This window comes from Salmo trutta, chromosome 13, assembly GCF_901001165.1.
Source record: "Salmo trutta chromosome 13, fSalTru1.1, whole genome shotgun sequence".
In the NCBI taxonomy this organism is placed as follows: domain Eukaryota; kingdom Metazoa; phylum Chordata; class Actinopteri; order Salmoniformes; family Salmonidae; genus Salmo; species Salmo trutta.
Window position 1 is genome coordinate 14,263,839 of NC_042969.1, and position 15,248 is coordinate 14,279,086.

Sequence of the window (15,248 nt, forward strand, 5' to 3'; positions counted from 1 at the left end):
CACCATGTTAGGAATTTCGAATTTGCAGTTATTTCCTGTTTCATCACTGTGTTAATTGTAAGCAGGTTGGCGGTGTGCGGCGAGCGATGCTGATGGGCAGCCTACAGCTGTCCATTAGGAATCAGTCTGGGGGCTGGGCCTGAGGGGAGCCAAACTGCTCTGGGAAACATTCTGTGTTCCGTAAAAGAAGACAGCTGTTATTATAATTCCGCCGTCCTCTTTTTCAGCAGCAATCCAGCGCTCTCAGTCACCTCCACCTCAGGAATGGTGATACATTGCGGCGCTTCTTCCTGAAAATGATCTCTATTCTCATCCGGGTCTTCAGAGTTTGGCATCATCAGCAGTGTCCCCAATCACAGTGTCACCACCATTCTCAATTCCAAACTACCATCAATCAGCTTTCAACTTCAAATCGTTCAAGTTTGTCATTTTTGAGGACTGCTTGCATGGCCTGCCAGCTGATTTCTCTTGTCATTACACAACTGGACTAGATGGAATTTTCATTTCATGAACATTTGGAACTGTTCAGATGCATATAACAAGTGAATTACGCAGCAGCAGGCTCAAAGAAGAAGATGAATGACCTGCCGGCGCTACAGTGAATGCTCAAAGCTGTTTTTGGACTGTAGCATATGGCTCAGGACGTTTGCCTCTTCCGTTCGGTCCTGAAGCCTGCCTGCTCCGGAGGAAGACGGTTTCAATTTATGTCCACCCGGATCAGCTCTCCTTATTACACAATACATCCTGTGCATTCTAGCAATTGCCTCGCGATTCATTACATTGCAAATGTGTAAGTCAATGGAAACTAAACGTCATGTATGTTACAGTTATTCTGTACGCCTGGCCCGTAGAAATAAAAACCAACCAGCATTTTGCCTTATGCTGTACAAAACATCTCCAATGTTGTTCTTTCAACCAACTCCCCACGCTGGGTAGTGTTAGGTTGACCCACTTACCGTCCACATAGAAAAGGGTTCTCAGTGTGCTGGTGCCAACTTCATTCTCGGCCACGCAGGAGTAGATCCCCGAGATGTGAGCCGCTCCCACCTCTAGCGTACTCACAGTCTATGGAGGACAGAGAATAAGTCAATCATTAGATCTACAGTACAGCCAGCAAATGTTGTACCTATCTGCTGTACATGTATCTCCTGCAAAATCGATTTCACCTCAGTGAGACTAACCTGTATAAATAAAGGTTAATGACCATTTTTCCGATTGGCTTCGTTATACAGTACCAGTCAAAAGTTTGGACACACCTACTCATTCAAGCATTTTTCTTTATTTTTACTATTTTCTACATTGTAGAATAATAGTGAAGACATCAAAACTATGAAATAACATATATAAATAACATATATTTTATATTTGAGATTCTTCAAAGTAGCCACCCTTTGCCTTGATGACAGCTTTGCACACTCTTGGCATTCTCTCAACCATCTTCATGAGGTAGTCACCTGGAATGCATTTCAATAAACAGGTGTGCCTTGTTAATTTGTGGAATTTCTTTCCTTCTTAATGCGTTTTAGCCAATCAGTTGTGTTGTGATAAGGTAGGGGTGGTATACAGAAGATAGCCCTATTTGGTAAAAGACCAAGTACATATTATGGCAAGAACAGCTCAAATAAGCAAAGAGAAATGACAGTCCATCATTACTTTAGACATGAAGGTCAGTCAATCCAGAACATTTCAAGAGCATTGGAAAGTTTCTTCAAGTGCAGTCGCAAAAACCATCAAACGCTATGATGAAACTGGCTCTCATGAGGACCGCCACAGGAAAGGAAGTCCCAGCTTTACCTCTGCTGCAGAGGATAAGTTCATTAGAGTTACCAGCCTCAGACATTGCAGCCCAAAGAAATACTTCACAGAGTTAAAGTAACAGACACATCTCAACATCAACTGTTCAGAGGAGACTGCTTGAATCAGGCCTTCATGGTCGAATTGCTGCAAAGAAACAACTACAAAAGGACACCAATAAGAAGAAGAGACTTGCTTGGGCCAAGAAACACAAAATCTGTCCTTTTGTTCCAACCTCTGTGTCGTTGTGTCGTTGTGAGACGCAGAATAGGTGAACGGATGATCAGTGCATGTGTAGTTCCCACCGTGAAGCATGGAGGAGGTGTGATGGTGCTTTGTTGGTGGCACTGTCAGTGATTTATTTATAATTCAAGGCAGACTTAACCAGCATGGCTACCACAGCATTCTGCAGTGACACACCATCCCATCTGGTTTGTGCTTAGTGGGACTATTATTTGTTTTTCAACAGGACAATGACTTAACATACCTCCAGGCTGTGTAAGGGCTATTTGACCAAAAAAGAGCATGATCGAGTGCTGCATCAGATGACCTTATTTAACACTTTTTTGGTTACTACATGATTCCATATGTGTTATTTCATAGTTTTGATGTCTTCACTATTATTCTACAATGTAGAAAATAGCAAAAAATAAAGATAAACCCTGGAATGAGTAGGTGTGTCCAAACTTTGGATTGGTACTGTACCTCAGAAGACTTTCCATCAAAACCAGTGTGGTTATTTGCCATTAGCAGGTGGGTCAGAGGTCTGCCTTAAGCCTGTTTTATTCTATTGAGTTAGTTCACATTAATGGAAGGATACATCTGGACTTTTTAAAACCTGCCGCGTCTCTCCTAGCAGCACCGCTCCACAGAACGAGCGCCTGGCCCTCCATGTCATTTCCTGAAGAGCATTTACAATGCCACACTAGATTTTATCGCCGTTGGAGTGGAACCCATTTAACGGCTTAAGTAGACATAATAGTGAGTAAGATTTGGGCAAGGGTCCAGATCGCGTGGGGTTCTGTTTTGTGTTCAGAACGACATCTGTTTTCAGAGCAGCTACATCAAAGGTGCTGAATGCTGTGGCTGTATTGTCTAGGTGGTGTCAACTTCCTGGGTTTCTAGCGGCATTGTGCTCTGACCCTCAGAAATAGGGCTTTGGTCATGAGACTTGACTGTGTGTGACACATTTTCACTGTTTCAGTACGTTTTTAACGTCCCAGCTCAAATTGTGCGCTGTTTAAACATCTTTGGATGGAAAAGCTAGCTAAGTTGTTTAAAGTTGTGTTACGTTGTTGTTGTTACCCCGAGTTGCTATGACATTGGTCAGAGTATTGATGGAGTAGTTGTGTGGTGTTGCGTTACTGCCATTACCAATGATAATGTAACTGGAGCTGGAAAACAGTTGTTTCAGAAAGTGCACTCTGTCCCTAAGTGGTGACTTGACCAGACGCACTGTGACCCTCTGAGGCTAGCCCTGCAGCCCTGACCAACACTTTACTCTCGTTCACGGGGCACGGCGATTTATGCGGGGTGACAGAGAGGAATTCACTCCCAACAAATCCCTCTCTTTTAAACCGCCGCTTGTTATCAATGACCCTTAGTCCTCACCCCTATAAAGCACCGGTGTTTAGGCCGCAAGCGCTTGTAAATAAGGAGTGCCTCCCTATTTATGTCAAACAGAGATTGGTAGTGCTGGAAGTGAATGAGGCCTAGGCTCTCTATTACTACTTGTGTATGTATACAATTAGCATGATTCTAAATGCCATCAACCATGTATCATCAGCCGGAGGAAACGCCTTCATAAATCTCCCTTTAGGGTAAAGCAGGAGAAATACCATTTAATAAAAGTTTACTACACCAGTATATGTGTTTGGGTAATGGCTAATTACCAGTATTTTCTTCACTGGTTGGTTTGCTTGTGCTGTTGAAATATTTATATGCTGACTGGATTTATGCCCCAATTTGACCCAGTGTGTTGGAACGGCTGTCTTTCAACTAATCCAATAGGCTTTTGGGGAAAGCAGTTGAGGCCTGCACTTAATTACGTTTGGGGTGAATGGTTTTGGTAACAAGCTCCCCTAGGATATGTGCTGCAATGTCTACAGTCTCCATGTTCAGCTTTGGGAACGCATGCCAAGATGTGGGCCATTTTTAGTGAGAGGAGATGTAACCATTACCTTCAGCTATACCATAATAATACAGATATGACAAAAACAATGAAAATAACATATTATTCCAATTTCCAAACTTCGTTTCAATATTTTCAAATCAAATCAAATGTTATTTGTCACATGCGCAGAATACAACAGGTGCATATCTTACCGTGAAATGCTTACTTACGAACCCTTAACCAACAATGGAGTTCAAGGAAAACTGTTTTTACTAAATAAACTAAAGTGAAAAATCTAAAATCTAAACGTAACACAAGAAAATTACTTAACAATAACTAAGCTATATACTAGGGGTACCGGTACCGAGTCAATGTGCAGGAGTACAGGTTAGTCGAGGTAATTTGCAAAGTGACTATGCATAGATAATAAACAACGAGTAGCAGCAGTGTAAATAGTCCGGGTGGCCATTTGATTAATTGTTCAGCAGTCTTATGGCTTGTGGGTAGAAGCTGTTAAGGAGTGCTTTGGTCTTACACGGAACCCAAACCGGCTGCGCACGTGCGCCATCGTGCGCCATCGTGCATACATTTATTTTGTCCCCCTACACCAAACGCGATCACGACACGCAGGTTAAAATATCAAAACAAACTCTGAACCAATGACATTAATTTGGGGACAGGTCGAAAAGCATTAAACATGGATGGCAATTTAGCTAGTTAGCTTGAACTTGCTAGCTAATTTGTCCTATTTAGCTAGCTTGCTGTTGCTAGCTAATTTGTCCTGGGATATACAAATTGAGTTGTTATTTTACCTGAAATGCACAAGGTCCTCTACTCCGACAATTAATCCACACATAAAACGGCCGACCTAATCGTTTCTAGTCATCTCTCCTCCTTCCCGGCTTTTTCATCTTTGAACTTATATGGTGATTGGCATCTAAACTTTCAGCGTATTACCAAGACTACCGGCAAAACATTTTGTCTTTCAATCACCCACGTGGGTATAACCAATGAGGAGACGGCACGTGGGTACCTGCTTCTATAAACCAATGAGGAGATGGGAGAGGCAGGACTTGCAGCGTGATCTGCGTCAGAAATAGGAATGACTTCTATTTTAGCCCTTGGCAACGCAGACGCTTGTTGGCGCGCGCGAGCAGTGTGGGTGCAATAATTGAATAACATAGATTTCTAAATTGATTTTACAACGCTTGCGCACACGACGCGAGTGGTGTGGTCAGCCTATTAGGCTTCAGCGTATTTGGTTTCAGCGTATTACAGCTGATCTGTTCACAGGTCAGTGGAGTTAGGAGGGAACCTATAAAAGGCCATTCTCCTCTGTCTGCACACGCATGGCTTGAGCCTTATGGTTGTATTGTGCTATCTACATGGAGCTCCCCAGCCCTCAGTGATCCAACAGACAATGATCCAGTGATGTCTGAATAAACGCTGCTCTCTGGCAGAGCAGGCAGAGCCTTGGCTGGAGCTTCAGGCCTAGCTTCTTTAGATCCAAGGACCTGCGTTTTGTCTGAGGGTGTTTTTCACTCCAGCAGGGTGAAATGAATGGTGTCTGTCAGTTGAAGGGCAGACGAATGAACGATTCAGGAGCACTGCCCTGAAGAGAGCCAAAATGCTTTTTCTTCATGGCAGTTCTGGCACTCAACTTGCTTTGACTATAATTGAAGGCTAAGGGGCTTCTTTTAATCAAAAGCAAATAATGACAGATTTGATGGTCTATTTGTTGCTGACTATATATGAATTGACTTGTGAGTTGCTTATAAATGCCTGGCAGTTAAGACAGCGTAAACAAAAAAGTGCGATTCCTTGTCATAAATATACCTACTGATATACAGTAAATGTCCTTTACCATATATTGCTTTCCCCCTGTACATACTGTATTTTATACAACAATGTATAAATTAACTGTATTTATGATGTACTGTACTATATTTCATTATTGACCCTTGTGACCTAAATAATTATGGCCTTACTTATAAACTTTCTTGCCTAGCTAAAATATTAGAATCCTTGATTAATTCTCAGCTAAGATCTTCCTTACCTAAGAAATGTAATCATTAATGTACATCAGTCAGGTTTTAGACCAGGTCATAGCACTATCTCTGCTGCATCCCTGGTTATAAATGATGTGGTTAACTGTGTGGATAAAAGGCAACATTGTGCTGCCCTCTTCATTGACCGGTCAAAGGCGTTCGATATTGTTGATCACTCGCTGCTAATTCAGAGGCTTTCCTTAATTGGCCTAGACCAGGCTGCATGTTAGGGTTTAAAAATCACTTGACAGAAAGAACTCAACCATCTACTGATGGTGTTAAATTAGGTTTCCTGAATATTACAAAAGGTGTCCCGCAGGGGTCAATTCTGGGTCCTATACTTTTTACTGTTTACATTAACAATATCGACTTGTCTGTATAAAATTGTAACCTGTAATTGTATGCCGATGATAGTGTTGTGTATGCTATTTCCCCCTCGGTTGAACAGGCTCTATCTGAACTACAGTCTGCCTTCATTGTACTAGAGAAAAACATTATTGACCTGAATTGAGTATTGAATGCAGGTAAAACTAAGCATACGTTGTCCTCTTGAGTGTATAAAAATAACTGATTATTTCAGCATATGTACTTTGGATGGTGTCCATATTGATCATGTCCCTGCTTACAAATATCTGGGCATCTGGATAAATAAAAAGCTGTCTTTTAAAAAGCATATTGATGAGTTAGTTAAGAAGCTGAGAATAAAAATGGCTTCTTCTATAGAAATAGGTCCTGCCTCTCGCTAAATAGTAGAAAGCAGATTATTCAGTCGACGTTCCTATTGGTACTAGACTATGCCACTTCATTCAAGCCGTTAGATGCAGTTTATCATGGAGCACAGTGCTTTATTATGGGCAACAATTTTAGTACTCATCACTGCATTTTCTACCAGAAGGTTGGCCTTCTTTGATTTCATGTAGGTTGATACATTGCTGTGTTGTCATCTATAAAGAAATCTTACAAAACTCCCACTGTACCTAACGTCATTACTAAACTTAAGACAGGATTTACCACACCAGGTCTCAGGGATGGCTGCCTCTGGACATTCCTGCTCTCTACTGAGTTAGGTAAATCAGCTTTTAGTTTTCTTGCACATTATTTGTGGAACAATCTTCAAAACATTCTTAAAATGTGATGTTCTGGTGCCTCTAGGGCAATTCAGAAAGCTGATAGAGGACCTTATTACTGATGAATGTGTTTGTTTTTATGACCGTGTTTTTCTTTCTGCTTATATTTTGTATTTATATTTTGATGTGTCCATTTTCTGTCATTTACAGTGCATTCGGAAAGAATTCAGACCCCTTGACATTTTCAACATTTTGTTATGTTACACCCTTACTCTAAAATGTATTTAAAAAATGTTTTTACTCATCACTCTACACATAATACCCAATAATGACTGATCAAAAACAGTTTTTTTTAAATTTAATTTTGAAAATAAAGTAAAACAATTATAAATGCATATTGATGTTCCTTCCATAACTTTTGGCTACAGTTACATGAGTCTAAATTATTGCAGATAGAATGAACCATTATAAAACAGTGAAATAATAAGGCATATTGTAAAGTTTAGATGTTGGCGTCTCAAAGAAAACGATCGTGGAGAATCCCACTTCAGTGTTGATCTCTCAGAGCGCTCTCTCTCTCTATCTGGACATTTAATCTAGATCCCCTTTTCATATAAATCTTTAAGTAATTGTTGTATTGACCGACATAAAGGACTATTTTACCATGGAAATTGATGCTCAGTATCAAACATGCATCATATATGACAAGCACACATACATTAATCATTGTTCTATGTTGTCCAACGTTAAGAAGTGTCAGTTTCAACAAATCTAATGACATTAAAACTATACTATAAGCATACCTTGTTCTTCCCTTGTACCAGTTCAGTTTTGAGGTATATGTTCTCAATCCAGTTGTGTGAGTAGTTCCCCTTATCGTCCATTTGAACTGGGATTGGCTCAGTGTAAAGGGTACACCTATAGGACAGAGGAAACCAGTCATTACTGATCTAGATGAAACGGCTGCAGGTTACCTAAAGTATAAAGTCCGTTTCGAAAATTAGTACAGAACAGTGGACAAAACACAAGACTCTTAGAGCAGAATGCTGTGTGGACATGTCATCCTTTCCTATATTTCATTAGTGGGAATCAGAAATGACACTATGGACCAGCGATAGCGGTCCAAACAGTATCACAATGTGCCGCTCTGAACGGTCAGGCATTTAGCCTTATGAGGCTCTGACTAACATTATAGATTTTGTGTGGCCTTTTAGGGTGGGCTACAGCCCAGGCTGCCTAGGCTTGTTAAACCAGACAAACACCAGCCAGCCTCTCCTCCTCTCCTTGCTTTCCTCCTGTCTACTGAGGGGAACAATCAGACTGATGAGGAGTGAGGCGGCCAGGCCAAGCGGGCTGGGAGGCAGGAGGAAACGGCAGGGTGATAGGAAGGGCTGTGCTATGCGTCACCTCGCACAGGAAACCCCCTCATTCTCTGACTAGAGGAGATAAGGCTAATCCCCAGACCTTGGTGGGTCAACAACAGACAGCTGATACCTTCTTACCCTGCTGCTGATAAAGAAAGAACCCTTCCTGCCCAGTGGCGGTTCTAGACCATTTCAACTGGGGGGGCCAAGCTGGGGCCAGTTGTACTGTTAGAGGGGCCAGTTACATTAGACGTTATTGTTGTCATATCGTTTTCTTCACTGCATGGCAGGCATTAGCAGGCAAAAGACCATGTTCCGCATTGCCACTGTCTAATAACGGGTGTAAAAAAAGAACGATAGCAAAAATTTGTTACGTAAAAATGATTTCATACTTCACATTTAGGGGGGCCACAAGGGGTTCCAAAATTGTTGTCACAGGGGCACTGCCCCCCCCCCAGAACCACTAGTGTTCCTGCCTCCTTCCCCTCTCCCATCCCTCTTTCTTGCTATCTAAGACGTTACGCTTCCCCAACCACAAGGGGACTGTGATTTATACGAGGTCTGATCCTGAAATGGTAAATGGTCAATTTGCAGTGACAGGTACTGTACTTGAAGGGGGTCTGAACTGTATAAACAAACATTTGGCTCAATCTGCCTCCAACTAGGCTGTGGCTGGGCTGAAACCTCTATTTGTTGCACCTCCCTCATTAGCTGTTGAAAAAACAGGACCTTTTCAGCTTCAATCGTTTATGAGCAACTTTTTCCAATGCCAGAGCTGATTATCTTTAGGGCTGCAGAAATGAGGCACACTGACACAGCTTGAACCTCCACCATCATTTCTGTTACAAATTTGGCAACCAGGAGTGTTTTTTTAATTTACTTTTTTTTTACGAATGATGGATAATTAACAGAAGCATTTGTCAAGTTACAGCGCCTGAAGTGTAACATAATTCAGGCGCTCCATTGTGAGGCCGTCCCGAGCCGTGTTTTTCTAGCGGTGTTGGGTCCTGATAACCAACACTTGATAACCCTGCGGTAATGGCCCATTGTTTGCCTGAGTTTACGCCTCAGAAAGGACCCCTGCTGTCACTGACAGGGGTATGGCAGCTCTGGCTCTCAGGGAATGTTCATGTTGTTTATGAAGGTTCACTAGCCGCCCAATCACTCATACCACGCGCTCTGTCCCGTTCAGCTCTATAAATATGGAACGCTGTTGGGTCTTTGCATGTCAAAAAACATATGCTTCAAATAAGCTTGTTGACCAATCAGAACCTGGATATGACTACACGCCACATAATCATTTATTAACACGTTCATAACTTTTTAAAGTGGTTATTACATATTGATTACACTATCACTCGTATTTCATATGTCACAGCGATTTACAGATACGTATGCTATGACGCTGGTAAAGTTTTGTCTCAGGCACCTGCCGCTGCCGCACGAGCTCTAGGACAGTGCTGGTCAGAAAAAAAAGCTAGCCGTTCTTCCCCAAAAACATAGCAAAACGACATAATCTGTTTCAGTAGCTATAGATAGTTAGTTGACTATCTAGCTAGGTGTCATCATCTAAAAGACCCCTAATTTATAAAACAGTTTGTATTTGATTAATGATGGTCGGACCCACCTATGTGAAGATAGCCAAAATAATGATTGGCCACAAAAGTGGAATTTGCATTTCGCCTTCAAAATAAAAGTCACTCATAGAAAGCGATGCAAATTAAAACAAATAGTGGAATCATGCCATAATAGAATAGATCATGCTAAACAAGGTTGGAATGTTTGTTATATAAATTCAACAAAAGACAATCATTTGTTAATTTGACAAAAATCTGTTGAAATCACACTGGATGTATTAGACTTTAGAATTGCATTGGGGGCATACTTATTTCACTGTACAGCCTTACCTATGGATTGTGGATCAATGACATGGTGTATCAGTCTACTCAGTGACACCCACAGAACACAATTGCAAAGAGATTACACAAATATTTGCATTTTAGCTCTTATTGCAGGACTCTGAAACTGCTGTGAAATGAGCAACATTGACTAAGTGGATGTTTTGGAGTCTTGGAGAACTCTGAGGAGGACTTACATTGTTCTTACATACATTGTTCTTACATTGTTCCACATACCAACCTTGTTTAGCATTATCTAGTCTAAATATGGCATGATTCCACAATTTGTATCACGTTCAAAGACAGACTTTTACTTTGAAGGAAAACCACAAATTCTACTATCATTTTACATTTTAGTCATTTAGCAGACACTCTTATCCAGAGCGACTTACAGTAGTGAATGCATACATTTTTTTTTCTCTTCATACTGGTCCCCCGTGGGAATCGAACCCACAACCCTGGCGTTGCAAACACCATGCTCTACCAACTGAGCCACACGGCTAATCCGTATTGTGGCTAGCTTCATATAGGTGGGACTGCCCATCATTAATCAAATACGAACTGTCTTATAAATTGTTCATGTTGTTTATGAAGGTTCCCTAGCAGGTCGACATTCACGCCCATACCAAACGCTCTGCCCCGTTCTGCTCTATAAAAGCTTGGGGAGTCTGAGACTAAAATATCCTCTCTCCCCACCCACAGAGCCACTGGCCACAAATGAGTGGGGAATTCTCCGGGGTTGCATTTCTTTGACAAATGTCTGTATTTTGGGACAGAGTCAATTAAATGGATGCAAGCCTGTTTCTGGAGAGGGAGCCTCGGGCTCCGGTGGTTCTGGACTCCAGACTCACAGACTCTCGCTCTCTGTGTGTGTGTGTGTGTGTGTGTGTGCGTGTGCGTGTGTATGATCCAGTTCCAATACTCTGACAGCTCAGCTCAGCATCAACAAACCCTAATGTAATGCAGCAGGCGTAAAAGTCCTGATGAGAAGAAATAAACTGCCGGGGGAGGTTCTCTTCTGCACTGTTGAACCAATCCAGTAAATGTGGAGGAGGAGTTAAGATGGAGGGCTGCCTTGTTAACACCCAAAAGCGGAAGTCGCGTCAAAGGCTCTCTTTCCATTTCCCACGAACACCTGATGCATCCGCTTGTTGCCGGCCCCCCAGAGGGTGATCAAACGTAAACACTCATCCAAAACATAACCAGGATGTGCACTGGCAGGGACAATGCTGGTCTGCTTCACTAATCATGTCCATTGATAGAGACCAGAGAGAGGACAATAAATCTCAGGGTCTGTGTGGACATATGGACGATACCTGGAAGTATGACTGTCCTGCACTTCCAAGAACAAAAACAATAAACTCAGAACACCCAGTCTATGTTACAGAAATAACTAGAAATGCGCAGTGACCCTCCCTGTGATCCGGTAGTTTCTGTCAGTCAGATGGTTTTGGTGACTCAGAACATTTTGATTCATAGTCTGGGTTTTTGAGAAAAAAGATATGACTTCATCACAGTTTGGAATTTAGTGCTTTGTTTCCTGGAAGCGGTGCCTTATGGTTGTTTCCTGGAAGCGGTGCCTTATGGTTGTTTCCTGGAAGCGGTGCCTTATGGTTGTTTCCTGGAAGCGGTGCCTTATGGTTGTTTCCTGGAAGTGGTGCCTTATGGTTGTTTCCTGGAAGCGGTGCCTTATGGTTGTTTCCTGGAAGTGGTGCCTTATGGTTGTTTCCTGGAAGTGGTGCGTTATGGTTGTTTCCTGGAAGTGGTGCCTTATGGTTGTTTCCTGGAAGCGGTGCCTTATGGTTGTTTCCTGGAAGCGGTGCCTTATGGTTGTTTCCTGGAAGTGGTGCCTTATGGTTGTTTCCTGGAAGTGGTGCCTTATGGTTGTTTCCTGGAAGTGGTGCCTTATGTTTGTTTCCTGGAAGTGGTGCCTTAAGGTTGTTTCCTGGAAGTGGTGCCTTATGGTTGTTTCCTGGAAGGGGTGCCTTATGGTTGTTTCCTGGAAGTGGTGCCTTATGGTTGTTTCCTGGAAGTGGTGCCTTATGGTTGTTTCCTGGAAGTGGTGCCTTATGTTTGTTTCCTGGAAGTGGTGCCTTAAGGTTGTTTCCTGGAAGTGGTGCCTTATGGTTGTTTTCTGGAAGTGGTGTGTTATGGTTGTTTCCTGGAAGTGCTGCCTTATGGTTGTTTCCTGGAAGTGGTGCCTTATGGTTGTTTCCTGGAAGTGGTGTGTTATGGTTGTTTCCTGGAAGTGGTGCCTTATGGTTGTTTCCTGGAAGTGGTGCCTTATGGTTGTTTCCTGGAAGTGGTGCATTATGGTTGTTTCCTGGAAGTGGTGCCTTATGGTTGTTTCCTGGAAGTGGTGCCTTATGTTTGTTTCCTGGAAGTGGTGCCTTAAGGTTGTTTCCTGGAAGTGGTGCCTTATGGTTGTTTCCTGGAAGTGGTGTGTTATGGTTGTTTCCTGGAAGTGGTGCCTTATGGTTGTTTCCTGGAAGTGGTGCCTTATGGTTGTTTCCTGGAAGTGCTGCCTTATGGTTGTTTCCTGGAAGTGGTGCCTTATGGTTGTTTCCTGGAAGTGGTGTGTTATGGTTGTTTCCTGGAAGTGGTGCCTTATGGTTGTTTCCTGGAAGTGGTGCCTTATGGTTGTTTCCTGGAAGTGGTGCATTATGGTTGTTTCCTGGAAGTGGTGCATTATGGTTGTTTCCTGGAAGTGGTGCCTTATGGTTGTTTCCTGGAAGTGGTGCCTTATGGTTGTTTCCTGGAAGTGGTGCCTTATGGTTGTTTCCTGGAAGTGCTGCCTTATGGTTGTTTCCTGGAAGTGGTGCCTTATGGTTGTTTCCTGGAAGTGGTGCATTATGGTTGTTTCCTGGAAGTGGTGCCTTATGGTTGTTTCCTGGAAGTGCTGCCTTATGGTTGCTTCCTGGAAGTGGTGCCTTATGGTTGTTTCCTGGAAGTGGTGCCTTATGGTTGTTTCCTGGAAGCGGTGCCTTATGGTTGTTTCCTGGAAGCGGTGCCTTATGGTTGTTTCCTGGAAGTGGTGCCTTATGGTTGTTTCCTGGAAGTGGTGCATTATGGTTGTTTCCTGGAAGTGGTGTGTTATGGTTGTTTCCTGGAAGTGGTGCCTTATGGTTGTTTCCTGGAAGCGGTGCCTCATGGTTGTTTCCTGGAAGTGGTGCCCTATGGTTGTTTCCTGGAAGTGGTGCCTTATGGTTGTTTCCTGGAAGTGGTGTGTTATGGTTGTTTCCTGGAAGTGGTGCCTTATGGTTGTTTCCTGGAAGTGGTTCCTTATGGTTGTTTCCTGGAAGTGGTGTGTTATGGTTGTTTCCTGGAAGTGGTGTGTTTTGGTTGTTTCCTGGAAGTGGTGTGTTATGGTTGTTTCCTGGAAGTGGTGTGTTATGGTTGTTTCCTGGAAGTGGTGTGTTATGGTTGTTTCCTGGAAGTGGTGTGTTATGGTTGTTTCCTGGAAGTGGTGTGTTATGGTTGTTTCCTGGAAGTGGTGTGTTATGGTTGTGCAAGATATTGATACTACACAGTTCTAACATATTCTTATGGTTTACAATAAATAACAGAACACATTGAAGTACATCAGGAACGAAGGAACATTGTGAAAACTTAAAACAAGAAGTGCAGAACACAGAATTGTGTAACTGGAAGGCTCAAAGGCACTGACACCGTAGGTGAATACAAACAAAATGGTCTTCACAGTTTAGTTAACGATTTAGTTAATATAACCACCTGGATTGCCCACGATAAACAGCCTAGGATGGCTCACTCTTTGTTAGTGACTCACTCTTTGTCGGTGGGGTCAGGATGGCATGGTTGCCAGAGCCACGTGATGTCGGGCATGGGCACTCCAAAGGCGGTGCAGGTTAGCTGGTGCTGCTTGCCGAACATGTAGGACTGCACGTCCTCCGAGGCCACCTCCTCTTCGGAGATCTTTGGCCTCACTGTGGGAGACACATACACACATACAGACAAAGAGATCAGACACTGTTGCATCAACAGTTACACCTGGCCATTGGCGGTAATAATGTCTTTATAATATTCATCATGATGAATAACCATGGAAAAGGTCCCATGGACACCAGTTGTCTTCTAACCTCTGAGAGTCGGCTGTGAAGTGCTTGAAAAAAGGTTGAGTGATTGCATAGCCCTGATACCCTGGGGGTTGTCCATCACATCAGGGTGTCAGTGTCTCAGAGCTTGGCCCAGTCTCTACCCAGCTGCCTTTGGGCCAGATGTGGCCCTATGCCCCGTCCCAGGTCAGTGGATCAGCAGTGTGGGAGACCATAGCAATAATCAAAACCAGACTGACGGACTTACTGACTGGATGCCACCTCAAGAGGAATGCTCTGCTCACATCAGTTAATCATTCTCCACCAGTCTGACTGTGTGTGTGTGTGTTGTGTGTGTGCGTGCGTAAGTGTGTGCGTATGTGCAAAGTCGTGACATGGTTTCTTTCAGTAATGTCCTCAGTTCAAGCCCCGGCTGCTGAATCCATTTGAGATCTGGAACACTGGGGCTGGACTTCAAACGCTTGATGAACGATGTTTAAAATAGTTCCCTAACTGTTCCCAGGAATCTCCTTTATTTTTCTCCTTCCATTGTTTGTGTCTGTGAGAGTGAGTATTTTTTTTTTTGTCATTCCAATAATAATGATTCGTGGAGCAAACGGGAACATGAGGGACTATAAATACAATTTATATGGGGCTGACCTTTACACTTTGGCAGAGTAGGGCGATTCCTGGATAATGTGCAGGGAACGGAATGGAATACTTTGTGATGCATTTTTTGCCCCCCCCCCATCGACAGCTTGGAATAGAGTGGCACATATGTTGCTCAACACAGTTCTTAACGGCAAGCACATTGCACCCCCCGACTCTCCATCCAACACACTATCAAAGCCCCATAACAGAATACCGACCACGTTTATAACCGCTAGTGTTAACGACCATCAGTATTTACAT

The 15,248-nt window shown here is 43.0% G+C and overlaps 1 protein-coding gene across 1 annotated transcript in view; it reads right to left on the reverse strand.

Annotated features, from left to right (window-relative positions):
- LOC115205263 (vascular endothelial growth factor receptor kdr-like) overlaps nt 1-15,248 on the reverse strand; it is an 87,932-nt gene that overhangs the window by 45,822 nt on the left and 26,862 nt on the right. Inside the window, exons 10-12 of the mRNA XM_029771039.1 lie at nt 14,072-14,228; nt 7,826-7,940; nt 957-1,065 (exon numbers count right to left, since the gene is read on the reverse strand). Of these exons, the coding sequence (XP_029626899.1) occupies nt 957-1,065; nt 7,826-7,940; nt 14,072-14,228 (381 nt within the window). The remainder of the gene's footprint in view (nt 1-956; nt 1,066-7,825; nt 7,941-14,071; nt 14,229-15,248) is intronic.